Source organism: Alligator mississippiensis, chromosome 4 (assembly GCF_030867095.1).
Source record: "Alligator mississippiensis isolate rAllMis1 chromosome 4, rAllMis1, whole genome shotgun sequence".
In the NCBI taxonomy this organism is placed as follows: Eukaryota; Metazoa; Chordata; order Crocodylia; family Alligatoridae; genus Alligator; species Alligator mississippiensis.
Window position 1 is genome coordinate 134937366 of NC_081827.1, and position 26139 is coordinate 134963504.

The 26139-nt window shown below is 46.0% G+C and overlaps 1 protein-coding gene across 2 annotated transcripts in view; it reads left to right on the forward strand.

Moving 5' to 3' along the window:
• ATXN10 (ataxin 10) overlaps positions 1-26139 on the forward strand; it is a 240740-nt gene that overhangs the window by 21854 nt on the left and 192747 nt on the right. For both annotated transcript variants that reach the window (XM_006267426.4, XM_019482264.2), the window contains exon 3: positions 2009-2091. In XM_006267426.4, coding sequence (XP_006267488.1) covers positions 2009-2091 — 83 coding nt within the window. The remainder of the gene's footprint in view (positions 1-2008; positions 2092-26139) is intronic.

Genomic DNA, 26139 nt, shown 5'->3' on the forward strand with positions numbered 1-26139 from the left:
TACAGGCACCACCAGCCGTGTCGGCAACACCTTTTTTGGGGGGTGCACTGCCACACTCAAGTAGTGCATATGCACCCCCTACTCATCACCAGTGGTCTCCTGCCCCCCACAGGGCAGAGTGCCCCCTGCCCCAAGCACATGGACTACACTGCCTGCAGGGTCCCAGGCCCTGCCAAGGGCTACGGCTCCCCCCACACCACCCCGCTGGTCTCTAGCCCCCTGCTCATTCCCCTGCTAATCTCCAGCCTCCAGAAGCTGAAGAAGAGCAGGAGGCTGGAGAGAATAGACAAATAAACAGGAGGCTCATTCCCCCAGCTCCCAGGCCCACCCCAGTCACCAGCAGTAGCAGAGAACAAGCAGGAGGCTGGAGAGAGGAGGGGATGTCTCCAGCTTATCTCCAGGGGCTTGTCTCCAGCCCCCCTGCTCCTTCCCTTGCTTGTCTCAAGCTTTGGGAGGGAGCAGGAGGCTGGAGACAGCAGGTGAATGTCTCCAGGGGCTGTCTCCAGCCCCCTGCTCTTTCCCCTGCTTTCGCGAGAGTGGAGACAGAAGGGGAAGGAGTAGGGGGCTGAAGACAGCAGTAGAATGTCTCCGGGACTGTCTCCAGCCTCTTGCTTGTTCTCTGGTACTGTTGGTGAGTGTGGGGGGCTGGGAGAGCCAGCACGGAGCTAGGGGAACAAACGAGGGGTGGGGAGAAAGAACGGGGGCGGGGGGGAGTTGGGGATGGTTCCCTCCTCCAGCCCCTCAACCCCCTGCTTACCTGGCAAAAGCTGGGTCCGGGTCCCTGCGGCTTGCCCTGCAGCTCACTCCTGTTCCCACCACCTGGTGGTACTTGCCACTTCCCCACAGGGCTCTGATGCAGGTGGTGCCAGCTCCTTCCTCTTCACGGGGCTCAGCTGTCGCTCATTGCCCCCCGCTGTTGTGGAGGCTCTGCTCGGACTGGTAATAGAGAACTACTCCTCTCTGCTGCAGTTCTCTGGCAGCCCTTGGCTCCCAGAGCCTGGATTACTTGCTCCATCAGCCGGGTTTCCCCGGCTGATACTAGGGCTTTCTTCTCTGCACTCGGGGCTGCTACCGCCTGGCTCCACCGCCTGCGTCTCCCAGCCCGCGTGCCGCGCCTCTCCTTCTGCCCAGCTGACTCCTCTTCCAGCTACTCTTTGAGCAGCCCATGCTCCTCTGAGGCCTCGCCCTCGGAGCTCACCGATTTGCAGGCTCAGGCAGCTCTGGAACTGCCGAGCCTGCACTGGCATATCTCCGCCCCTGTGGTAAGTATCGGGGCTAGTCGGGAGGGATCCAGGGCCATGTTGGGGGTGGGGGCTTTTGCCTCCCCTCTCGCAGTATCCATTGGTTGTAAGTGCATTGTCAGCACTTCATGGTCAACTATGTCAAAGGCCTCTGAAAGACGTAGCTAAATAAGCAGGGCATGGTTTCTTCTGTTGATCTCCAAGCAGAGATTGTCTACCAAGACCATGACCATACTGTATTTAGGATGAAAACCAGACTGACAAGGGTCTAGGAATCATGAAAGCATGCAGGTATTCCTGGAGCTGTTGGGTGACCATGGAGCAGGCTGATCTGAAAGGCAACATCTCCACGAAACCAGAACCCACTCTGCTACAGAAATGTATTTTGGTCTGTGCATTCACTAACATTTACCCAGCATTGAGGTATATGGAACATTCAAGTGCTTGCAGAGGCTATGACTTTGAACTTTTAGCTTCATAGTGAAAGAGTTTAGATTTGTTAAGTCTGGGGGAAAAAAGAGAGCCTTTTATTTTTAAGAATAATGAGGTAATACATAGCACTTTAATGGGAAATGAGTAAGAATTCTCCCCTTATAGGGCCCTACATATGAAGTTTAATGATGATTTTTTTTTTTTTTTGCATCCATTGAAAACATAGCAAACTTCGTGTTGATCTTATTTATAATTGTATACAGTTTTGGTTTTTTGTTCATTTGTTTTAAGAGAATGTTTAACTTTCTCTCCTTTATTATTCAAAATATACATAGGAACCTGCAGTTAATTGATGTGTCTGTCCATTTGATCCAGTTGCTTCATGAATTAGAAAATGAACAGGAATTATTATTAACAGGTAAGAGTGTGACTTGATTAATGTGTAATCTACGCAATTTGGTAAATTTTAATGTTGTGTATTATTATTTAGGGAATCTTTTTGTTCTTTTGTTTTTTTTTAATGTTAGCATGATGGTCCCTTACTCAATTTTTGTCATAAATCAGTTGAATGTCTCTACTTGAAACCTTGCATGCTAACTCAAATGGGAGGGACTTTTTTTTTTTTTTTTTTTAAAGTGAAAATAGTTGAACTAAAGAAAGAAGTGTACGCTTACTATGTAGCAGGGACTTTGTAAATGTCGTGAAGGAATTAGCCACCCAAACCTGATCAAAACTCAATGTTGGATGACTGACTATCATATACTACATGGAAAGTATCAGTGCAAACTTTTCTTGCATTTGTTTTACTAGACCCATAATATTTTTCCCTTGAGAGTTGCTTGGAGATTGTAAGGGGGAACGTATGTGGAAGTTGCATTAAATGTTCTAGCATATTTAAGCTGGCAAAAATTAACAGTGCTTAGAATGACTCCACCCTTAATACCTTCTGCTGTTTTATTACCTTTTATTTGATCTGCTAACATGCTGAAATGAAGATGCATTCATTTTCCCTTCTGACACTTAGTCTAGGTACAGATGTTACAGTTATCACGTGATAAGCATGTGGAAAGCACTCTACAGTTGTAACCAAACAGACATTCATGGTACGTAGAGCACTTGAAAAATGGTAGATCCTGCTCGAAGCTAACCCTGGATGGATAGTGGTATCAGACTAAAGCGCTTTAGGTTAGAGCACTTTATCAACAGTCTGTATCAGATTGCATGGTGAGTCAAGGTAGGTCGCATTTTGCCGTTGTCCCAGGGACACCTCACTGCGCAGTCTGGTAGCTTCGGCTGGTGCTTGTCTGCTCTGGGTGAGCAGCAGCCCAGCCCTGCTCCCAGACTGTCACAAAGAGAAGGAAAAGGCTCTATATCCTCCCTGTACAGCTGGGCACGGGAGTCCCTCTGCCGTGCAGGCCCCCAGCTTGCTGGTTTGGATCTTGGAGGGGGTTGGGCTGTGTCTGTATGGCAGGTGGCTCCAGTTTCCCATGTAGCAAAAAGCTGGGAAGTTCCGAGCTGCATCTGTCAAGAGGCGGGGGTGGAGGACCAGAGCCTTCCTGCTGCATTTACCCAACCTGCTTGTGTCCCCCCCCCCCCCCCCCCCCCCGGACCCAAACCAGGAAACAGTGAGGGCGTTTCCTCTCCCCTCCCCCTGCAGCAGGTGTTGCTGATAGCAGCCATCTGGTACGGAGTGGGGCTGCGCTGGCCAATTAGGGGTTGTTGGCTGCTTGGTTGGGTTCAGCAGTCTTCAGTACCCTCCTGGGAGGCGTGCAGGAGTGCCTCCAGCCTGCTGACCTCAGCCAGTGCAGGCAGGCTTTGAGCCCCTTCCACTGAACAGTGAAAGTCTGTTCTGTTTGTTTCTGACCCAACCAGAGTGCTTTGAGTAAACCGTGATACTTAGAGTGCTTCTATCTGTAGCTTTTTGAATGTTTGTGTTTAGCTTTGAGGATAAATTTATCTGAATTGAGGAATGAAATTTATGTGGCTATAACTTTTTTATGTAGTTGTACCACACTTGCTAGCTAGAAAGGACTGTGTGCGCCAAAAGCTGAATACTGGTTCTAGCCCCACTCTTAATGAGTTAGAGAGTTATTTTGTTCAGAGAGGAGGAGAAACATCTCCAAATATTCTCCTTGCGTCAAGTTAAGTACTCTTGTTCAGCCCTTACATCTTTGTCATTTTGTAGCAAGGATGAAAAAGCATTTGGTTCTTTCCTTGCTCCTTTTCCTTGCTCCTTTTTGTGAAGATCCATGGGGTTCCTGGCTGCAGCTGCTACTCCTCCCATCTTTTGTGAAAATCAGTGGAATTAATGTCACTGGTACTTTCAAACATCTGCTTTAAGGTATGATGGCACAATGGAAGACATCTTTTCTCTTCAGACTCCTGCATGAAGTCAAAACAAAGGATTTTAGTTCTGTATGGGCAGTTCTTTGCATCTTTGCCATTGTCTCATCTCTAGGTTGGAGCTCTAGTGGTTGGGTATGGCGGGATGGGTAACCAAAGCCCCCTCACTTCTTCCTCCCCCATTTTTTTAATGGAGCAGAGAAGGAAACAGGGAGTGGATAACAGGAGTGATACCACATGGGAATTAATTTCAGATCACGTCATGGAGCCAGGACAAGAAGATTGGGACCAGAAGAAACACTAATCCACACCTGACCCCTTCATTTGCTAGGGTTAGATGAATTCAGCTGCAGGAAGGTGTAGGAACTGAAACATGGTCATTTTCACCCAGCAAGAAAGACCCATACTATCTATCCAGGGTAGATGAGAACAGTAAGATCAAAGGGCTAAACCTTGAAGCAGCAGTCTTCCCATGTCCCACTCTGAACTCATTCAGAGGGTCAAGTTACACATTGTGAGTAGCTCCTTACAGAATCAGGGAGAAGGGATTCTGATTTTCCACCTTCCATGCAGGTAATGGGCTGTTGCTATGGGCTCAATCCCTGCCTCCAGCCACGCGCCGGGAAGAGCTGGGGCTGTGCCAGGCAGATGGCGGCAGTACTGGGAGGAGGGGTTTGAAGGGGTTATGGCAAAATTTGGGGGTGCTACAGCCCCCCCCCATAATCCCCTAACAGCGCTGCTGCCGCCATCCACCTTAAGCCCCAGCCCCTGTGGAGAAGAGCCCAGCACAGCCCCGGCTGCAGCCTGCCCTGCCCCTCCCTGCACAGATCTGGGGGACACATGCCCCCCCCATCTCTGCCCTACTCCCTCCCTCACTGCTGGGGGTATTGATCTGCACCCCCCCCCCCCCACGCCTCCTCCCTCCCCACTCCCCTTCCACCACAACAGACTTACCAGCTGCACGCAACTCTCCAAGCTGCTTGGCTGTGCTCCTTGCTGCCTGCATGTTGCACTGTGGTTGTGCGCATGCACGGGCATTTATTGGCCAAATTATCAGCTGTATCAGGCTAATTTCTGATGCAGCCAATTTTCTTATATCAGTGCTGATCTGATTATCGGATCAGTGCATCAATGCACCTCTACTTCATGCAAATGTGTGTGAGCACTAGGTGATTCTTGTGCTAATGTGGCACTTTCCATCAGCATGACGCTCATGCTGCAATATGTATGCTTTGATGGGCCTGTGCCATACTGCTGCTGTTTGGAACTTCAGAAACCACAGAAATGGTACCATACAAAAAATGAGAGAAGGGGAGAAGCTTGCTGGGAAAAGGAGGCTGAAGCATTTCAAGGTTGTAAAATCATTTTTTTTTTTTTTATTAACACTCAAAATTTAGAGGGAAGTTGACCAGAAAGCAGCTATGTAAATATTTCAGTAAAATTATGTTGTGGTTTTTTTTAACCTTAATATTCATGTTAAGACAAGAATTTATTGGGGGAGAGATTGCGTTAGAATTCAGAATAAGGCTGGAGTACTAATGCTGGAATGGACTGCTAAATGAATATGATATAAGTGTCAACTTCTCAGAACACTGCTGTGTGTGTGGGGCGATCAGGTTTTAAGTATTGTATGTGGATTAGTCCATTAAAAAAAAAAAAAATATCTATGCAAATAACATATTTAGCCTGCTGGCTTAAAGTTTCATAGATTGTTAGGGGCTGGAAGGGAACTCTCAGATAATTGGGTCCGGCCCCTCTGCTCTAGTCAGGAAGACAACTGGGGTCAAGTGACCCCAGCAAGGTGACTGTCCAGTTTCCTCTTGAAAACCACCAGGGTAGGTGACCACCACCTCTGGAGGGAGTTTACTCCATGGTCTGGACACCCTGACTATGAAGGAGTTTTTCCTGGTATTAAGCCTGAAGCAGCCTTCCAGGAGTTTGTATTATTGGTCTTGGTCTTCCCCAGGGGTGTCCTCATAAACAGTTGTTCACCAAGCTCCTGATGCAGTCCTCTGATGTCACAGTAAGCCACTGTCAAGTCCTCTCTCAACCTTCTCTTTAGGCTAAAGAGGCCCAGGTCCATCAGCCTTTCCTTGTATGGCTTGCCTTACAAGTCCCTGATCATACAGGTTGCTCTTCTCTGGACCCTGTCAAGCTTTTCCACATCCTTATTGAAGTGCGATGACCAGAACTGAATGCAGTACACTTGACTGTGGTCTTACCAGTGCTGAATACAGTGGGAGTATTACTTCCTTAGTTTGACACAAGATGCATCGGTTGATGCATGCCAGCATTTTTTTTTTTTGCCCTCCTGGCCACTGCGTCACACTGACAGCTCATGATCATGTGATGGTCAATCATTGCCCGTAAGTCCCTTTCAGCCATGGTGCAAGTCAAGCTGTCGCCACTGAGCTGGTATGTATGTTGAGCATTATTTGCTCCCAGATGGAGCACCTTACACTTGAAAGTGTTAAACTTCTTTTGGTTCTGGTCTGCCCAACTCTTGAGCCTGTCCAGGTCTGCCTGTATCTGCAGCCTATGTTCTGGCGTGACCACACTGCCCCATAACTTGGTGTTGTCTGCAAGTGTGGCCAGCGAGCTTTTCACTCCCCCATCCAAATTATTGATAGAAATGTTGAAAAGCACCGGTCCAAGCACAGACCCCTGAGGGACACCACTGGCCACTTCACACCAGGACAACACAGATCCATTCATGAGAACTCTCTGGATCCTACCCTGTAGCCAGTTTCCCACTCACTGAACCATTGAGCAGCTGAGCCCACATCTTCCAGTTTTCCCACAAAGATATCATGGGATACTAGATCAAAAGCCTTTTGGAAGTCTAGGTGTATAACATCTACCTCATCTCCCATGGCCAGGTGGCGAGACGTGGTTGTAGGAGATGAGATTGGTAAAACAAGATCTACCTATGAAAAAGCCATGCTGGCTGTCGTTCAGAATCTTACCTCCTGCAAGCGCATTGCACATAGATTCTTTAATGAGCTTTCCCAGGATTTTCCTGGGATGGAGGTTAGGCTGATTGGCCTATAGTTGCCCGGGTCCTCCCTCTTCCCCTTCTTGAAGATGGGCACAATGTTTGCCCTTTTCCATTCATCGGGGATCTCCCCTGCGTGCAGTGATTTGTGAAAAAAATTTGCCAGGGGTTCTATGATGACCTCAGCCAGGTCCTTCAGTACTCTTGGATGAAGTCCATCTGGTCCTGCTGACTTATAAATGTCTTGCTTTTCTAGTTGGTATTGCACCCACTCAGCATCCTCAGTGGGGAGGCTGCCATTCCTGGCATGTCCCCTATGAGCCTTATCTTGCTTGTCTTTCTCCTTGGTCTGGTGAAATACTGAACTAAAGTGGGCATTCAGGGGTAAATTTTTTTTCCTGAATGTCTGTTACCAGCTGTCCCAATGTGTTAAGCAGGGGTCCCACACTTCCATTTGTTTTTCCTTCTACTACCTACATACCTGAAGAAGAACTTGTTATTGTCCTTGACTCTCGTGGCTAACAAATTCCGTTGCCACCTTGGCTTTCCAATGGCTATGTTTCAATCGTGAGAGGAGTCCCACTAGGTCTCTGTAGTCTCTACCAGGTCATGTTACCTGCTAGAGAGCAGGAGGGCTAGCTCCTCATGCTCCTAGCATTGGTGTACAGGCAGCTGAGACCTCCAGCTGACAACCTTGATTTCCTGAGACGCTGTGGGAGAACTGATTGGTTAACTGTTTTTGAAAAGGCTATCTTAATGTCCTCCACAAGGGAGCTTTCCTGTGTGCCAGTCCCCGGAAATGCTCCACTTGGAGTTTCCCCATCCCCCAGCAAAATCAGTTTAAAGCCCTGTCCAGTAGATCAGCCATCCTGGCTGAGAAAAGGCACTTACCTCTCCACATAAGGTGGATGCCGTCTTGTCCCAGGAGTCCTCTCTCTGAAGTGCATGCTGTGGTTGAAGAAACCAAAGCCCTCACAGTAACACCACCATCTGAGGCATCTGTTAACTTCTTCCATGTAGCCTTGCCTCCTGGGTCCATGGCCTGCAACAGGGAGCACAGAAGAGAAAACTACATGAGCCCCTAGCCTTTGAGCCCAGCCCCCAGAGCCCTGTAGTAACTCATGACCTGGTCAGGGTTACCCCTGGCTGTATCGTTCATGCCCACATGGATGCAGAGCATGGGGTAGCAGTTGGATGGATGGATGAGCCTGGGGATCCTCTCCACAGCGTCCCGGATGCGGGGCCTAGGGAGACAGCAGACCTATCAGGACAAGGGGTCCGGACGGCAGGTGGGTCCCTCCATACTTCTCAGGAGAGAGTCCCTCACCACCACCACCCGTTGTCTCCTAGGGGTGGGAATACTTACTTCCTGAATACTTACCTTCTCCTCCAGTGTCTCTGTTGGAGTCTCCTCATGCGTAGTGAGAGGAGTGTAGTTGTTATGCAGGGGAAGAGTGGCCCTAGCTCTGTGTTCTGGATCTGGATTCAACTTTTCCAGGTAGCTCTGGGGGAGTCCTTGTGGCCAGTGTGCTTTGTGGCCACCTCTTCCCCTTCTCCACATTCTTCCTCTCTACTCCGTTTCCTTGGAATAAGGCCTGGCAGTAGTTGTCGATATCAACTTTATAGAAGATTATAGAAAACTGTTGTTCTAGGTGAAAACTGAGCTTTCCAGGGTAATTCAAGGTATTCTAGGTCCTAGAGGGTCTGGACTCTATGTACCTATGGGAACACTATGCTATGGGACAACAGCATGCTAAGTCAACTTAGTGAAAATGTGTGGGGAGTCATTCTCTGCAGTTGCTCCTCATCTCTGGAGCCCTCCCCGTCTTGAATTCCTCCAGAGCTCACTCCTGAACGTCTTCTGGAATCCCTATAAGATGTTCCTATTTGGCCTGCATTCACCAAACAGAGCTAGGATTAGATATTTTTGGGATGAGGGGCTTCTTTTTTTTTTTATCTTGATATTCTAATTCCCTTTTAAGTTGTTTTTATTTTCTTGTCACTCTTGTTTTTAAATTTTATTCTCTATTCTTATTGCAAAATGTTCTGAGTCTTTGTTGGGAAAGGTGGTGTATACATTGAATGAATGAATGTATCCACATTCCAAAAAAGACTGAGGAAAAACATGCCTTTAGAAGCAGACGGTATTATACTTCACTGTTCAACCTTACGCTGCTTAACTTTTTTAGCTAGGCAAACGTTTAGCTACATCTGGACCTTTGATTTTACCATACTCCTTTTTTTTTTTCTTCCATTTTCATTACTAAATTTACTAATCTATCAAATATTTGTTTGATAGCTCTTATTTCGTACCTGGTTCCAGTTAAGGATAACATGGGACAATATTTAAAAAATGTATTATAAAGCTGCAGTTTTGGTAACTGAAAATTCCACTCAGTGTCTAAATGCCTTCTGAAAATCTAACCATTGATGATGATTTTAGGAACATCTTATTCAGTTCCACAGCAGAAGTATTGATTAAGATGTAAGCACACAAATTTAAGACCTTGCTGTAGAATGAAAAATGTTACATAATGTGTATTTTCTCTTTTCAGTTTGTCTTAGTGTGAAAATGCTCTTCAAAAGTAAATCATGTATCTGAAATAAATTTTAGGAGCCATATAAAACCCTAACTTTAAAAGAATATTTTTATGAAGAAGATTATAAATTCTTAAAGTATGGATATTTGAAAAAACTCTTCCATCAGTTTTATGATATGTTTTTCACTCTAGCTTCATCCAGCGGTAACTTTAAAATCTTTCAGTGTGGTGTGGTAATGTTAATAGGAGAATTTGGAATGTGTTATATTTTGTACTGGATAAAAGGAACCAAGTAGTGTGCATGTGTATGTATATATGTATATGTATCTCTGTAGCTAGATGGATCGATATGTATCTATAGAGATAGGTAGATATGTATCTCCATCGATAGATAGATAGATATCTCTATCTCTGTCTCTATTAATAGATCTATATCTAGTAGATATTGTACCACTGTGGTTAGATTTGGAGAGAAGGGGGAGGAAAACATTTGGTTTTAATGATGTACTAATGAATGAAACAGCAAAATAAAAGGAAATGCTATCTAAAGTGCTGCGATTAAATAACTATTATTAAGCTCTTGTTAGATTAAATCCAGACTTTCTTTACATCTTCATAGCTATTAGAAATAATTTCTTTTTTTCCAAAATGGGTGGTGCTGTCTCTGCTTGGACTATGGTGATATCTGAACACATTCAAATAGAACTGTTGTCAATTAGTTGACCTGTTACATGACCTCTTATGACATTTCAAATAGTGGACCTTTAAAGAACGGTCTCCTTACTTTCTTTTCTTCAGTAAAAATAGTACAGAAATTGACCTACTCCTAATCTGTTACTCACACTAAATAGTTACTGAATAGTGCAAAAGGAGTCTCTGCCTGTAGTCATTCTGTTAGTGTTGTACAGGCTTGTCAAACGTGCGGCCCGCCAAGCCATTTCCTGAGACCCAAGGTGCTGTGATGGGAAACGAAAGTAACCACTGCTTACTTTCCTTCCCCCTCCTTGTCCCTCCCCCAGCCTCTCAGCAGATTCCTAAGGGCTGGGGAAGGGACAAGGTTCCCACATGCACTTGCATCAACTTGACATTGCTGATGCAGTGAGTGTAGGAAGAGTAGTAGCTGTGTGCTGCTTGGGACAGGATGAGCCCAGCCAGAGCAGCAGGGGTTCAGCTGCGCTTTCCCCCAACCTGCGCTGGTTGGTCCTGAGCGGCGCACGGCTCCACCGCTGCTTCTGGTGGCTGGTGCTGACCCGGGTGGGTCTGTCCCATCTGTAGCAGCATGCAGCTGAATCCAGATTCCCACGTGCTGCTGGGGATGGGAGAAGCCTGACCGGGTACCGGTCTAGACATTAGGCTAGACGTTAGGAAGAACTTCTTCACAATTCGAGTGGCCAAGGTCTGGAATGGGCTCCCAAGGGAGGTGGTGCTCTCCCCTACCCTGGGGGTCTTCAAGAGGAGGTTAGATAAGCATCTAGCTGGGGTCATCTGAATCCAGCACTCTTTCCTGCCTATGCAGGGGGTCGGACTCAATGATCTATTGAGGTCCCTTCCGACCCTAGCATCTATGAATCTATAAGCAGAAGCAGCGGTGTAGCTGTGTGCCGCTCGGGACTGACCAGCACAGGTAGGGGGAAACTTGTGGAAGCTGAACAGGTTCAGGTCTCATAGCCTTTCCTCGTAGGGCCTGCCCTGCTGCCCCCTGATCATGCGAGTGGCCCTCCTCTGGATCCTCTCAATGTTGTCCACATCCCTCCTGAAGTGCGGCGCCCAGAACTGGATAAAGTACTCCAACTGCGGCCTGACCAATGCCATTATAGAGGGGGAGGATCACTTCCTTGGACCTGCTTGTGATGCACCTGTGGCTGTATGACAAGGTACGGTTAGCCTTCCTGCATCCCCACATTAGCAGCCTATGTCCATCTTGGAATCAATAATGACTCCAAGATCCTTTTCTGCCTCTGTGCTGATGAGAAGGGAGTTCCCCAGCCTGTAGGTATGCTGCTGGTTCTTTCTCCGTAGGTGCAGTACTCTGCACTTGTCAGTATAGAATCCCATCTTATTCTCATCTGCCTACACCTGTAACCTGTCTAGAGCTAGTTGCAGCCTGTCCCTCTCCTCTAGCATGCCCAGGTTCTCTCCGCATCTTAGTGTCATCTGCGAATTTGAACAAGGTGCTTTTCACCCCCTTGTCTAAGTTGCTGATGAAGATATTGAATTGTGTGGGCCCGAGGACTGAGCCACGGGGGACCCCACTGCCCATATCCCTCCAGGTCGAAAAAGACCCATCCACCACCACTCTCTGGGTGCGGACCTCCAGCCAGTTTGTGACCCATCTGACTGTGTAGGCATCGACGCCACAGTCACCTAATTTCTTAATGAGAATGGGGTGAGAGACGGTGTCAAAGGCCTTCCCAAAGTCCAGAAAGACTATGTCCACCACAACACCTGCGTCCAAGGATTTTGTGACCTGGTTGTAGAAGGCCACCAGGTTGGTCTGACACGACCTGCTTCTAATGAACCCGCGTTGTTTGCCCCGAAGCATACACTCTCCTGCTTGCCCCTGGCAGATGTGCTCCTGAATAATTTTCTTGAAGAGCTTCCCCAGGACTGAGGTAAGACTAACAGGCCTATAATTTCCTCAGTCCTCCTTCCTCCCTTAAGTGAGGACAACTATGTTCCCACTCTGGTCGGTGACTAATTGTGGGTACATCTTCACTAGCTTCAAGCCACTCAAACCAGTTGCCAAAAAATAAGCCCTTCCTACTCACTTATACTGTACCTGCTCTGAACTAGAAATGAGGCAATGAGGGCCCTTCTAGGGTGGTCTAAGGACAGTAGAAGCAGATCACACACAGAGATGTTCCCAGAATGTCCTCACCACCACATTTCTTCTGAAAAGCAGGGATATCCTGAGGTTCATTTAATGTTTGTAAAATGCTTGGGGAGCCCCACATAGATGCTCTGCATAGAAATGCAAAATGTATTTTGACTTATTTGGTTGGCACCTTGGGCTGAGATTTTCAAAGCTGAGTCAAAAGGCCATCTTCCATTAAAATCAATGGGATTTAGAGGGCTCCAAATCTTTTATGACAACTTTGTAACATGCCTATCTACCCTTTTTTTGCAAATCTCAGCCATAGTTTGGAAGCTCAGCCAAAGAACATACCAAGTGTCATGCTTGGTCAGCCCAATGGTCCATCTAGCTCAGTATCCTGTCCCAAACAGTGGGAGAGGTGGATGCTATAGAGGGAGAGTTTTGAACTGGTTAAACCCATTTCATTGTCACTGACACCAAGGAAGTTGTAGGCAAAGGTCACGTGATACTGCTTCCTGTGAGGTCTTTGAATATGTCTTGCTGGCTCACTGGGTGATAAAGTTCATGATTCAACCCCACATTCAAAAAGGTTGGACACCCATGGGTGTTGTACATTGATCAATATGTAACTTATGATCCAAATTGCCCAGAAAAGCTGGTTGAGCTGAAGTCCATCTGTTTATAGAGTTGCTTTCCAAAAATTTGGGGAATCTTATCATATCATGATAAAATCCATCACACAAATTCTAGTTTATTTGTAGAAATAGGAGGTAAAGACCAGCTCCATTTACCATCCATCCTGTCTCTAACATCTTGTCTAGTTTTAAAATATTTCCATTGAAGAGCTTTCTGAATTTCCCTTCTGGAGAAACTGAAGAAGGGTGTCAAACGATGTTGAGTTTCCTCTTCCCCCTGTCCCTCCCTCTCCACTTGAAATAACAGGATAAATTTACATTTCATTAAATAAAAAGTGAAAAATTAGGGATGGAAGTAGTCTGCTGCTTATCGAGTCCTCAAATTTTACTTTATACTATATGTAATTTAGTCCCTGCTGTGGAAATGTGACAGACGGTTAAAAGCCAAGAACTAGATTGCTAGAACGTTTTACCACCACAGGGTTTAAGAGATGTGTATATATCTATATTTCTCTCTCTCTCTCTCTCTCTCTCATATATATAATATAGAGAGAGAGAGAAATTTATATAAATATCTCTTTACCACCACAGGGTTTCAATGTTCTGGCAATCTAGTTCTTGGCTTTTAATAGTCTGTCACATTTCCACAGCAGGGGCTAAGTTTTATTATATATATTTTCCCCTTTAATGACTTGGCAGTTGAGCTGTCTGGGGTAAACACCAATAGTTGTCACAGAGTGTATGTGTGTGTGTGTGTGTGATTTAAGATGACAGTTCATCGGGGAGGAAAGAGAATATTAAAGTGACAGGGATTTTTTTTATTTGCATTTAGTTAACTGAGGCTGTAATCACTTGATGAAGTGACTTGTGGTTTTCTTTTTTTCAGTTGCCTAAAATGATAAAGGGTAACCTAGTTTTGATTTGCACGTCTGCTACAGATGAAAGATTCTGAATTGAAGTTAGACCCAGTTTCCTTTCCATGTTGCTGCTGTTCTTTCTCCTAGCATGGAAGACCACAAGTAATAAAATGTAGGATTCACTGCACCCCATGCTTGAAGGGAAGAAAAGATTACCTACCAGTATCTGTATGTATCCAAGTAACTTGTATATGTATACATATAAATCTGTATCTGTACAACGCATGTGATTTTACTGCTTAAACAGGTAACCCTCTGCATGGCTTAGAAATACTTTTGCACAGGTGAGATATGTGGAGCAAGGACATATAAGGAGTCATGGCTGTCTGGAAAGCCTCTGAAAATGGAAGGTATCTTCTCTGGTCTTGCCACTATAAATTGGAGAAGTAGGGTTTTTTGGGTTTTTTTGTTTACCATCTAGAATAGACAGCCTGGCTTTGCCTATTGATGTTTGCTGTCTAGAAAAAAAGGAGGCAGATAAGCAGACAGATTGAGATCAAAGCCCAAAAATAATCGTAGTGGAAATTTTAAGGTGTGGGTTCAGTGCCTCCTGATGCTTATTAAATGCCATGAAAGCAAGGATTCATTATTGGGTACAAACCCCAATTGACTCTTTTTGGCTGACATGATTATCTGTAAGAACACTCCTTCAGGAATGATTTAATGAGACTTCAAGAGATTCAAAACATAGCTTCATGAATCTAGAGAGCACAGATTTTAAGTTGCAGTAAAGCCTTAGTGAAAACAAATGGTAACCTTTTTAAAAACCAAAATAAGATCAAACCTATTGCAAGAAACTTTTCTGGTGTGTGTGTGTGTGTGTGTGTGTGTGTGCGTGCGTGCAAAAATAGGGAACAGTGAATGGGAGAACAGGCTGACATAGCTGCCAGATGAAATTTAATTGAACTTAAGTCGTACCCACTTCTTTTGAGCTAAGAAATAGGTCAGTATATTAAGGATTGTAGCAGGCATAGGAAATGTCCTTGTCAGAAGCACAAGCGGAAATTCTTCTTCACTTTGTACCATATGCTCTATATTCCCCCTTCTTTCTCCCCCCCCCCCCCCCCCCCCCAACTCTGTTATAGTAGGTCTTTAATTTTCCAGTAAAATTCATCAAACATTTTGGCAAGAACATTGGGGTCCACCAGAATGTTGCAACCTTCAGCTTCTAGACTTTGAGACCTATGAGCTTAGATTGAGGCTTCTTCTTTGAATAACTGATAGCTGAATTTAAGGCCCTGTTTAAAAGTAAAACTGACCTGCTTATTCCGCCTCATTATCGGGGATCCTCAAAATCCATTTGCTGCAGAAAAAATGTGGAATTAATGTTTTTACATAGAACCTTTAGGTTTGCTGGAAAGAAAATCAAACTTACTGAAAATAAAATGCTTGCTTCTCAGTGTCAGTCAGTGTTTTTTACAGCCACAGCAGCAGCCCACCGGGGGTAAGCTGCCAAGGGAAGCAGCCAAGGTGGAGGCTACCCCCATCTTGTTCTGCCACTGATTGACTGAGAGGGCTATCTGTCATGTAGCCCCACTCACTGCCAATCCCCGCCCTCTGCCAATCAGTGTTGAGGGGCAGGGCCATATGAATGGCAGCACTCTGCCAAACAGCAGTGAGGGGTGCGGCCACATAAATAGCAGCTCTGTTGGCCAGAGGGAAGGGGGTGGGGCCTCTGCCAGGGCCCTTCGACCAATCAGCATTACGGGGGGCTTGCTACAGAAAAGGTTTTAATGGGTTTGTGCCCACCTCTGTTCAATGATCCGCTCCTGCACCACCTTGGCGCGGACACCTGGTCTTATGTGCCAAGTAGACTCGTGAGCCCCAGGGTGCTCCTCGATCACTTCTGGAGAGGCCCCCAAACTCGCTTGCCATGGCTTCGGATGGATCTTCAGTGAAGGAGGTTCCCATTGAGGATGCCTCCAGAGTTGTCATGACCCTTGGCAGATGTACGCGGGGCTCCACCTCCCCTATACCCTGACCATGTGCCAGCCTTCGAGACGAGCCTCAGGATCATTTGCGGCTAGCCCATAGATGGTGTCTTCCTCAGTTCCTATGCTTCCTCCTTCATGGATGGACGTCTTGGACTCCAACTAGACCCAGAAGGTCTCTGGACGCTCTGCCTTCTGGATCGTCCCCTCTGGCACCCTGGGTGCTCCCCGAAGGACGCTGCCAGTCACTGCTGCGTTGCCTTTGATCTTCTACTGGGGCTTCTGGTCCCCCCAAACCCAGCAAGGGGTGCTGGGTAAGCCTGCTCTAGGCAGGGAAAAAAATAGGACAGACAAAAGAAGAACACAGAAAACCCACACCGACGGACTAAGACCACACACCAGGGATGACCCCAAGCTAGAAAGGGAAAAAAGGTCAAATGAGGAAGAAAGGGAAAAGAGGAGGGGAAACTGTAGAGCCGTTGGCCTTCCTTTCCTCTCGCACCAAGTGATCTAAGCTAGCACGTCCCTTGGGCTGGGACCCATGCTTTTACCCCAGCTGGGGTTTTCTTCAGCTCCTCCTGGAGCCTCCTCCAGCCCAGCGTCTTGGCACTGGCAGCCGCTGGTAGGAGCTCCACCGCGGCTCTTGCTGCCTCCACTGCTGACCTCTCTGCCAGTTCCTCCGGTCTATGCTGGTACCATTCGTCCCCAGCATGGGGGAGTATTGCAGCTCCTGCTGCCGCCACCGCTTGACTCTGTGCCAGCTCTTTGGCTCCTTGCCAGAGCCAGATGCCTCTGGCACAGCAATTTCCCCCATCACTTCTCTAGCTCCCGGCGTTTTCTTTCCCACACTCTCGGGGCTGGCTTTTATCTTCACTGGGCAGCGTCTCTTGCTGACATCAGCCAGCTGCAGATGGGCGCGGCTGATGAATCGCACGGGTGTCTCTTGCCGGTGTGCTTCTTCGTTCCCCTGGCGTTCTGCAAGTGGTAAGTGTGTTTTTTTTTTGTGTGTTTTTTTTGTTTTGTTTTTTTTTTCCTTTTCTATTCGTCCTGAGTTTCTCTGCGGGTGTGTTTTCTCGCTTGCTCATGCTTACGTCCTTGGGACAGGGTTTTTATTGGAGGTGGGTTTTAATGGGTTTTTATCGGAGACTTTTGTGTGTTTCTTTTTGGAGAACTTTTTTGGGGTTTTTTTAGGTTTTGGGTTTCTTTTGGGGTTTGAATTTTTTATTATGGGAAAACTAGGTTACGTGCTCATTATTATGTGTCTTGGTTTATCTCCTTTCAAGATTTCCCATTGCTGTAAGAAAGTTTTGATTTAACTGAAAAGTGAAATTATCTGTCATAGCATTGCCCTTCTCTTGAAAACGGACAACCTAGGGATTCACTATATGTGGCCCAATGACACAGAAATCTTGAGTAAGCTCTTTTAATATTGAGCCTTGTCAATAGGTGAGAAATGGTACTTTCAACGTGTGCACAAAGCAAAGTGAAAGTGCTTTGCACATTTGTCAGCAATAGGGTGTGTGCAGTACATTGTAACATGGATTGCTCAAGCTAGCTTTAAACTAGCTAGCATAGGTACTGGTGGCTGTCTGGCTGCTGCAGCATGGAATATGGCATAAGCTGCAAACTTACCTGGCAAGAAGGCAGGTAAATTATTCTGTGCTGCTATAGCAAGATTGATACTATTGCCTGAGCTAGCTGTATTCATCTTGGATCCGTTAGCAGTCCATTGCAGTCATATGCCTAATGTCCAGAGGTTCACGAAGTGAAGTCGGTGCACTTGGCAGTAGCATTTACATAACACTGACTCAGTGATTCTCCTCTGAAAGGACTCGAGGTCATAAACAGATAAGGGCAAGCTTAGGCTTGTCTGTGCCTGGCTAGTCCCTAGTCCCTACTTCCCAGCTCACTTGCAATAAGGTAAGCATTGTAATTTATAAATTAGGCTTTGAAATTGGGTGTCACTCATTTCATAAAAATCTATGGAGGGGTGTCTCGATTCCAAAAACATTGTGAACCGCTGCACTAATTATTAGAGGTTCCAATTGGAAATAAGGCTTGGTCGTACTAAGCACTGTGCAAACATGTAAGACATGCCCCACTACTCTGAATGGTCATAAGTCCCTGAAGTCTTGGACTCAATTGAATTGAATCAGATTGAGCCTTGAACTGGTTGAATACACTTGTAACTTCCTGAAGCCTATTCAGAGGTAGTTAAACAGCTGAGAAGAGTTCATGTCCTCATATGAGTTGTAGTTGAAGTTCTGTACTCATTATTACAGTATTTGAACTCTCTGTGGTGAAATAAGCACTATGACTACCCTATTTGTTTTCTTTTTTTCCTTTCATTACGTCTTCAGAAAGAAGCTTGTGGAGTGTGTGTGGGGGGGGGGTAGGGGGAGGTGTCTTTCTACTAGCTTTTGGTGTGCAGGTTTTAAGCTTTCTGGGTTTGTTTGTTTTTATATGCAGATTTCTGTATTTCTTTCAGAAATTCTGGGAGGATTTTTTTTGAGCATACCTCCAAGCACTTGTTGCAGTGATCTTGAATTTCTGTGGGAGATCATTCCTGGGTCTTAGACGGGCACCCAGGAAAGTTCCATTTCCCACACAGGTAACCAGGATTTTTCTCTCTCTCTCTGGCATTGCATTAGGCCAGAGGAGTGCAGTTGACCACAACAGTCTTCATCCAAGCCATGGAATACCTAGATGTTAAGGACCAAGACCTTGAACTTGACTAGGAGTTCTGTAGGAAGGAAGTAAAAATTTAGCTGAGGATGGGTTATATGTGTTTGCAGAAAGCCTTCATCAATGAAGAGAGATGCACAGTAGTGTTGTCTTGGATTGCATTCCTGGGGGTGTTTGCCTGAGATTGCTGTGGCTTTGTCTGGTGTCTGAGAGAGTACCCTGAAGCCAGCACAGGCTTGGCTTCTAGAGCGAGGTGGGAACCTGGGATCCTTATTGGCTCTGAGACCTCAACCTTATGGGCTTTCACCTTCTATGGTTTTTTGGCCCTGACTCAAGGAGCTAGTGTCCAGTTTTGCTCCTGATAGAGGGACTTTACCTTTTGCTGAGGAAACCCTGTACAACCTACAGTTCCAAATAGTACAGTAGATGGTCTTTTAAGCGAAGACACTTATTATGGCAGCTAGCCAGAGGCTTTCTGTTGCCTCCAAAGGGGTTAAGCAATCTTCCTGTCCCCAATCCATCCCACACGGCCCTGAGCACCCCCAAAGATATTCAGCTGTTTGTTTTTTTTTTTCCCACTCTTTCCAGCTCCCCGCAGCTTGTACACTTCTCTCAGTCTCTAGATTCTTAGGGCCAGTAGCTGTCAAGCTGTTTTTTCCAGAGTGCCCCCCTATCGTATGTTTATCTCCCCTTGGGTATCAGCATCTTGCCTCTGCTGATGTGTAAACAAAGTTGTTGAAGACTGTGTTAATGCCAGAAGTCCATCTTGTTTCCTTCTACAGGTAACCAGACCTGGCACTTAATCCTTTTATTCTCTGTGCACAGGGTAAGGAGGTAAACTGAGTCACTAACATGAACACAATTAACACAGAAATATCACAGTATAACCTATCATTTGCTAGAAGTGTTCTGTGCTAGTTGATTTCCTATGCTCTGAAAGCTTCATGCCTGAATGTGTCACAAAAAGTGATGACCTCTTGATCCCAAGTTCCAATCTGCTAGGATGGAGTGGAGCCTCCTAAACAAATGGAAAGGGATAGCAGTTCTTTCCATGTGGTAGTTCAACAACAGTGAGGAAGCCATGAGTGCTTTTTAGTGTTTGCAGATTTGAGTAGACCGTTTGGAGATATGCATCTTCAGGCAAAAGAGACTGCAACATGGCCACAAACCTAAAAAATGCATGTCTCTATTCAGGTCATGTTCTGTTCTGCTTTAGTCATCTGCACTTTATTCATTAGTTGATCATGTTCAAGAAAGCTTGCTTCATTTTCATAATTACTGATTAGAAGAAAATGTGCTAATGGCTCATCAATTAAGCATATCTTTGGAGATGATTAAAATTTAAAGTAAATTTTTCTTTCTTTTTTTAATAACCACTAAGGAAACAGTTTGAAGGCATCTGGAGCTGTCAAGACCCAAGAGAAGTACTCTGAATTGGAAAGTTATTTTTGGCTACATTGGCTGTGTCCAGATGAGTGTGTGGATGTGTGGTATGTGGCACCACAGACCCAGTGCACATGGCACAGGCGTTCCCCAGGGACAAGTAGCAGCAGTACAAGGTGTGCCGCTGCTACTTGTCCCCAGGAAAATGAATGTTCCCACTTGTCTGGATGCTGCCATTAAGTCTAAGAGGCTTGTACTTCTAGCCATCCAACTGAAGGTATGCAGCCTCAAGTTTGAAGCCCCAAACCAGGTTTGTGGTAGTCAAAATTTAGATTGCCTTAGGACATGTAAAACTTTCATGAACATTTTAATATTTTTTCCCCCCACAAATCCATAGGAAGTAAGCTCCTTTTCTGTATTTTGATGGAAATAATGGAAGAGGATTCCTCTTATGAATAGATCATCAGTATCTCGCTTTCTGAGGAGGAAAGTTTATTCAGTTTTCTGTGTAGACTCTTCTGAGCAGGTACAGCATGTTCATCTCTGCTTCCTTAATTGGAAATCTACTTATATGGAGACTCTGGGTGCCTTTTCTTGAAAAGATTCCTGAAAAGAAGAGCATGTGGTAAGAGACCAGTGCAGACTGGACTTGAAAAGCATATTGGGAAAAATACTCCATTTTTAGTGACAAATGTGACAGTAAAACCACTTCAAGTGCCTGAGAACAACTGGAACTAGGGGTAAAGCAGTGACTATGCGTAGGGGGTGTATGGGGGTGCATGTGCACCCCCTGAGAGTGCAGGTGCACCCCCTGACTGGCTTCACTCGCTGCTTAGATGAGGTGCAGGCGGGAGCACCAGTGCTGTGTCCCCCCCCCCCCCCCCCCCCACAAGCACTGGCTGGGGAGTGGAGCAGTGTTGCACTCCTGGAAGTGGCTGCAGCGATTGGCCGGGGGGGGCCTCTTCCCCTCCCCCCTTCCCGTTGTTAACTGGTCACTGGAAGGTAGAGGACATCAGAGCAGCTTTACTGCATTATGACTGTGGCAGGCTTGGTGTATACAAAAGAGAGCAGTGGGATAGAATGTGCTGAAGAGTTGTCCTTCCATTGTGGATGCAAGCTACGCAGATTTAAGTTGTTAATACTCGGGTATGTAAAACAAAGAAGGAAAACATCTTCAGAGATTTGGTTAGGGGGAAGTGTCTACTGAGCTGTTTTTTGGTCCTCACAAAGGAGAATCTTGAGGCAACAGCTAGAGTTCCTAGCAGCTGCTGGAAATTGTAATGCACTTACTACAAGGAATGATATTTTTCTTCATTCTTCCTTTCAAAAACAATGTGCATATTTTATCCTGGGGTGCATAGTGTGCAAAAAATATGGTACCTTGGAAATTTAAGATGAGAGAAACTGCTGCTTGGTTCTAGATGTTTTCTGAAATAAGTTTCTAGTTGACCCACTCCAAAACTGCAATTTAGCCCACTGCATAGGGATACAAGAGAGCAGATGCTGGTTGACGAGGATGGAGGGGAGCCAAAAAATGTTTTTTCAGATCTGTGAAAGACTGTTTTAGCTGACCTTGTTTAATACACACAGCTCTTCTGGAAGCGTTGTTGTGAGTTAATAGTGTTCATCTGGAACCAGTTTTTCAACAAGGCTATGATAATGGATGTGCTGAGTTCCTGATTTCATTGTGGTGGCTATATGTGGGCCATAAGGAATGAAAAGCAACATGGGGGGGGGAAAAAGGGGGCCTACTATTTCACGTATCTAATTGGTTTAGTTCTAAGGATGCAGTAGCTAACTGGGTGCCTACATATAGAGTTAAAAAATGACTTTTAGATCCACATTAAAAAAAAATATGAATGAGATTATCTTTTCCGTCCCTCCTCTTACTCTCCTCCACCCTCCATGTTAATAGTTTATTCTGAAATATATCTCATCCAAGTTGGATAGGAAGAAGTTAATATAGATTGGCTGATGTAAACTTGAGTCTAAATGACTTTCAGCAAATCAAAGCACAGAAATTTGGAGAAAAAGTCTAATTTTTGCACTTAGTGTTTGGTTTCTTGTTCAGCCACCTCTAGGTATTGAGGTTTTTTTGGGTTTTTTGGGCATTTCTTTTGTTTTAATAAAATGTTTATATTCTGATTTATTTTTGATTAATCCCTTCAACATTTTGCTTGTCTAAATGTTTTACTTCAATTCCTGTCTCTTAAAATTGAGAGCGTATTTTAACATAGCTGCATGCATGTGTGTGTGTGCATACATAAAAATAATAATGTGTATTAAAATATAGCAGGAAAACATTAACAAAAATGCTAGAAGGGACAGAGTAATATCGTTAAGAAGCAGCAGTAGCCCAACGTAGTTTAGGAAACCCTTGTTCATTTTTATCGCTCAATAAACTGAGCTCTGGTTTTCGCTGTTTTTTTGGCTGAGTACACACAGTTAAAGCCCAAGGCTGAATCAATTCAGTCTTTGAAGGTTTAAAATGTTCCCTTTTCAAACATGAAAGGCAGTCAGACCCCTGCTGTGGCCCATACCAGTAGCCAGCAGGCATTAGAGTATGCCTCCCAGCCTGCCAGCTACTGCAGAGAGTTCTTTCCCACCCACTTCCCCCCCCCCCCCCCCAGCCTCTGGGCTGGCTGAGGAAGTAGCGGGGGTTGGGAATCCACTCTTCTGGCCTGACACTTGACCCCCAGCTGGGAGAAGCCCAGCACAAGGGTGGGGGGGGGGGAAGGGAGAGCCTGAACCTGGGAATTTCATCCACCCTCTAGAGCCAGAGCAGGTCTGAAGTACCACAGCCATGTCCCCTCTGCTGTCTCCAGCCTGGCTGGGGTGAGGGGGGGAGGCAGGTGGGGAGGGCAGTGGGAGCCCACACTTGGGCTTGGCTTTACCTCCCGGAGCCAGGAGCAAGGCTAGAGTCCCCAGCCATGCCCCCTCCTTTTGTCTCTGGGCCAGCTGGGGAGAAAGCCTGCACCAGCACTTGGTTCTGTCCCCCCCCCTTCCCCCCCCCCCCCAAAAGCCAGGAGTGGGGTTGGAGTCTCCAGCTGTGTCCTCCTCCCCACAGGCTCCAGCCTGGCTGGGGGGGGGGGAGTTAAGCTGGCACTGGGGTTTGGCTCTGCCTCCCAGAGCTGGGGATCAGGAAGGGGGCTGCAGTCCCCTGGAGACTGAAGAAGGGAATGTGGCTGGGGAACTCCAGCCCTGCTCCTGGCTGCGGTGGGCAGAGCCAAGCACTGGTGCAGCCTCCTTTTCTACGCCCCCCCATCCGCCCACCTCCAGCCAGTATGGAGACTGAAGGGGGGGGCAGGGTGTCTGGGGGACTCCAGCCCCGCGCCTGGCTCTGGGCTCCCAGGGGTGGAGCCCCCATCCCTGCCCCCTTCCCCCTTGCTGGGCTGTACCCAGCTTGGGGTCCAGTGCTGCGCTGGAGGGGTGAGTTTCCCCACCAACCTCTCCTTAGCCAGCCTAGTACTCTGACTAGGGAACTGAGGGATAAGGCAAACCCTGCTCTGCTAAGGCAGACAGCACAGGTCAGGGATGCAAAGCATTCTGGGATGCTGGGGGACTGTACTGGGCAGGGATCTTGGACAGAAGCTCCAGAAACTGATCTGACCTAAATCAGTTCAGTCTAATACTACCTCCAACCATGTCCATCTTAAATCAGTTTCAACCATTTTGAAAGCATTTTAAATGCACTGAATTTCTGTTCTGCTGCAGGTTTAACCTGTTTCTCATCACTTAAACTGGTTTATGGGTACCTTCTGTTTTTGGCCAATGTGCAGCAAGTATCTCCACAGGTATTTGGCTATATGCATTTGGTAATAGGCAATGCGTAGTGGGGTATGGGGGGGCATGTGCTCCCTCTGAGATTGGCTGCCATTGGCTTCTGTGGACAGTCCCTGCTCCCCCCCTCACTGCTAACGTGGCTGTGGGTGGTCCCTGCTTGCCGTCGCTGACAGCGCAGATGGCAGTTGCACATGTTCACTTGCCATTTTCTCCTCCACCTGTGGGCAGTCCTCAGTCGCCGCCGCCACACCCCCACCACTGCTGCTGCCTGCAGGCAGTCACCGTGCCCCTCCCAGCCTCCAGGTGCATGCATTTATCAGTTATACTTCCTACAACCTCTCAAATTCATTGGCTACATTAAGTTTTGGATAAGAGACTCCATAAAGATGCTATACTGCAAATTTGTTATTTGCATCATACATGCTATGTTCTGATTTGACTCCTATTGTCCAAAGAGAATAGGTTTGTATATGTGGCATTATAAGACCTTACCTGTTCGCATTGTCAGGTAATGTCATAAACTTAACAAATGAGTTAATCAATTTTAGGTTTTTGCTTGGGTTATCTCTTATCTTCAGGGTAAGGAGGTGGGAGAGAGGATTTGCTCAACTGACCTACAGTGTACAGGATTAGATCCCCAATGAACGCTGCCAGAAGGACAGTTTAAGGTCCTCCGAGGGTGGGGAGAGACTATTTTAAACTCCGCTCCCAATTATTTTTGTATTTGGGGTTTCCTTTTGGCTCTTGGTAGCACAGTTAAATTATGCTTTACAACCCAAATAAACATGATGCTAATTTAAATTGACTTTTTTAGTCACATAATAGGGGCAGCCCTGTTTTTAAGGGTTGCCTTTTTTTTCCCCATGCGTGATCTTTGTTTTGTCTATCTAGACCTTTTTGGATAGGGATTGGTGCCAGTTCTTTGCTACTGCCATTAATACAGAAACTATAATTACATTGTCAAAATAATATAGTAATTTTGGGGAATAATTGTGGAAGTGTGAAGAATATAATATACTCATCAGAATGTTATGCAAACATGAGCATGAGGGTTTTTTTGAGGTGGGGGAAGTATTTGAGTTGGTGTCGTGTGAGTTGGCCTTCATATTTTTCCATTATGTAAAAATAATATTCAGATTTTCATAGCCTTGATTAGCATTTACAGTATGTATATGCTATAGATCAGCTGATGAAAGCATCTGGTAAAAGTAAACTGTTATGCTCACTTGTATTGGTTTCATGTTTTCATGGTTATATTGCTTAGAGTAGTGATTCTCAACCAGCTTGCCAGACTTGAAGGTTGCCACAAGGTGTGAGGAGATGAGCTGGTGTTAGGAGATGAGTGCAGGCTCAGGTTGGTCCAGGCCTGACCCCTGCCCTGTTCCAACTGCCCAACCCTTCTCCAAGGAGATAACACAGATAACTTCAGTTTTTGAAATGGGTTGCTGTTCAGTTCGTAAAAGTTATGGAGGGGTGTGTTGAGTGAAATGCGGGGTATCTCCAATCTAAAAAGGTTGAGAACCACTGGCTTAGATGGGACTTACCTGTTTTTTAAATTTTTCTTCCCCCTAATTATTATAATTCAAAGAGTTAATTAATCTACAAAGCAAGAATGTTAAAAATTGAGTTTGTTCTTGGCACCATGGTTTGTAGTTGAGTTGGTATATTGAAATTTAAAGTGAATGTGACCTGCCTATGAGAAGTAGTTGGCATCTTCTAGATGCATCTACGCTAGAAAAACATGTACCCCTTTCCAACAAAAGTTACAATGCACCTTAGCTAAACTACAGTGTAAGACAAAGTACAAACAAGGCTCAGGTACTTGTTCTATGGATCAGGATGACTTTATTGGATTTTCACAGGTGAGTGAAAAAATACCTAAACCCTATCTATGTCACTGTTTCTTTTGCTGCTGGCACTGAGCAGTGGCACTGTTCTCTGAGAAATAGAAGCACCTCTTTGGTTTAGGGAAGTCCTGAACTGGTTTCTTCTCTATGGAACATCAGGCCTTCAGCTTTTGACTTTTTCCTTCTGAGACTATAAAGAAGGGAAGCCAATTCAGACCACCAACATATAACCACATATGGATTTGACTAAACTCTGCAATAGATCGGATTGGCACCGATATGGGGAAAATTGACAGTATTGGAAATTGGCTTTTTTCCTGATGTGGCCGATTAAATGCTCCATGCATGCGCACAGCCACAGCAGGCATGCGGCCCAGAGCTCAGCCTGGTGTCTTAGAGAGCAGCATTGGGCTGGTAAGTCTGATGTGGGGGGAGGAAAGTGGCGTGGGGCAGATAGAGGCCCCCATGGTGAGGGAGGGAGTGAGTGGGTCAGAGACAGGTGCTGCACAGCCGGGGCAGAACGTGGGATGCAGCCACGAGCAGCTCATGCTGAGGGGGGTGGGCTGCCACTGCAGGCTAGAGCCAGAGGCTG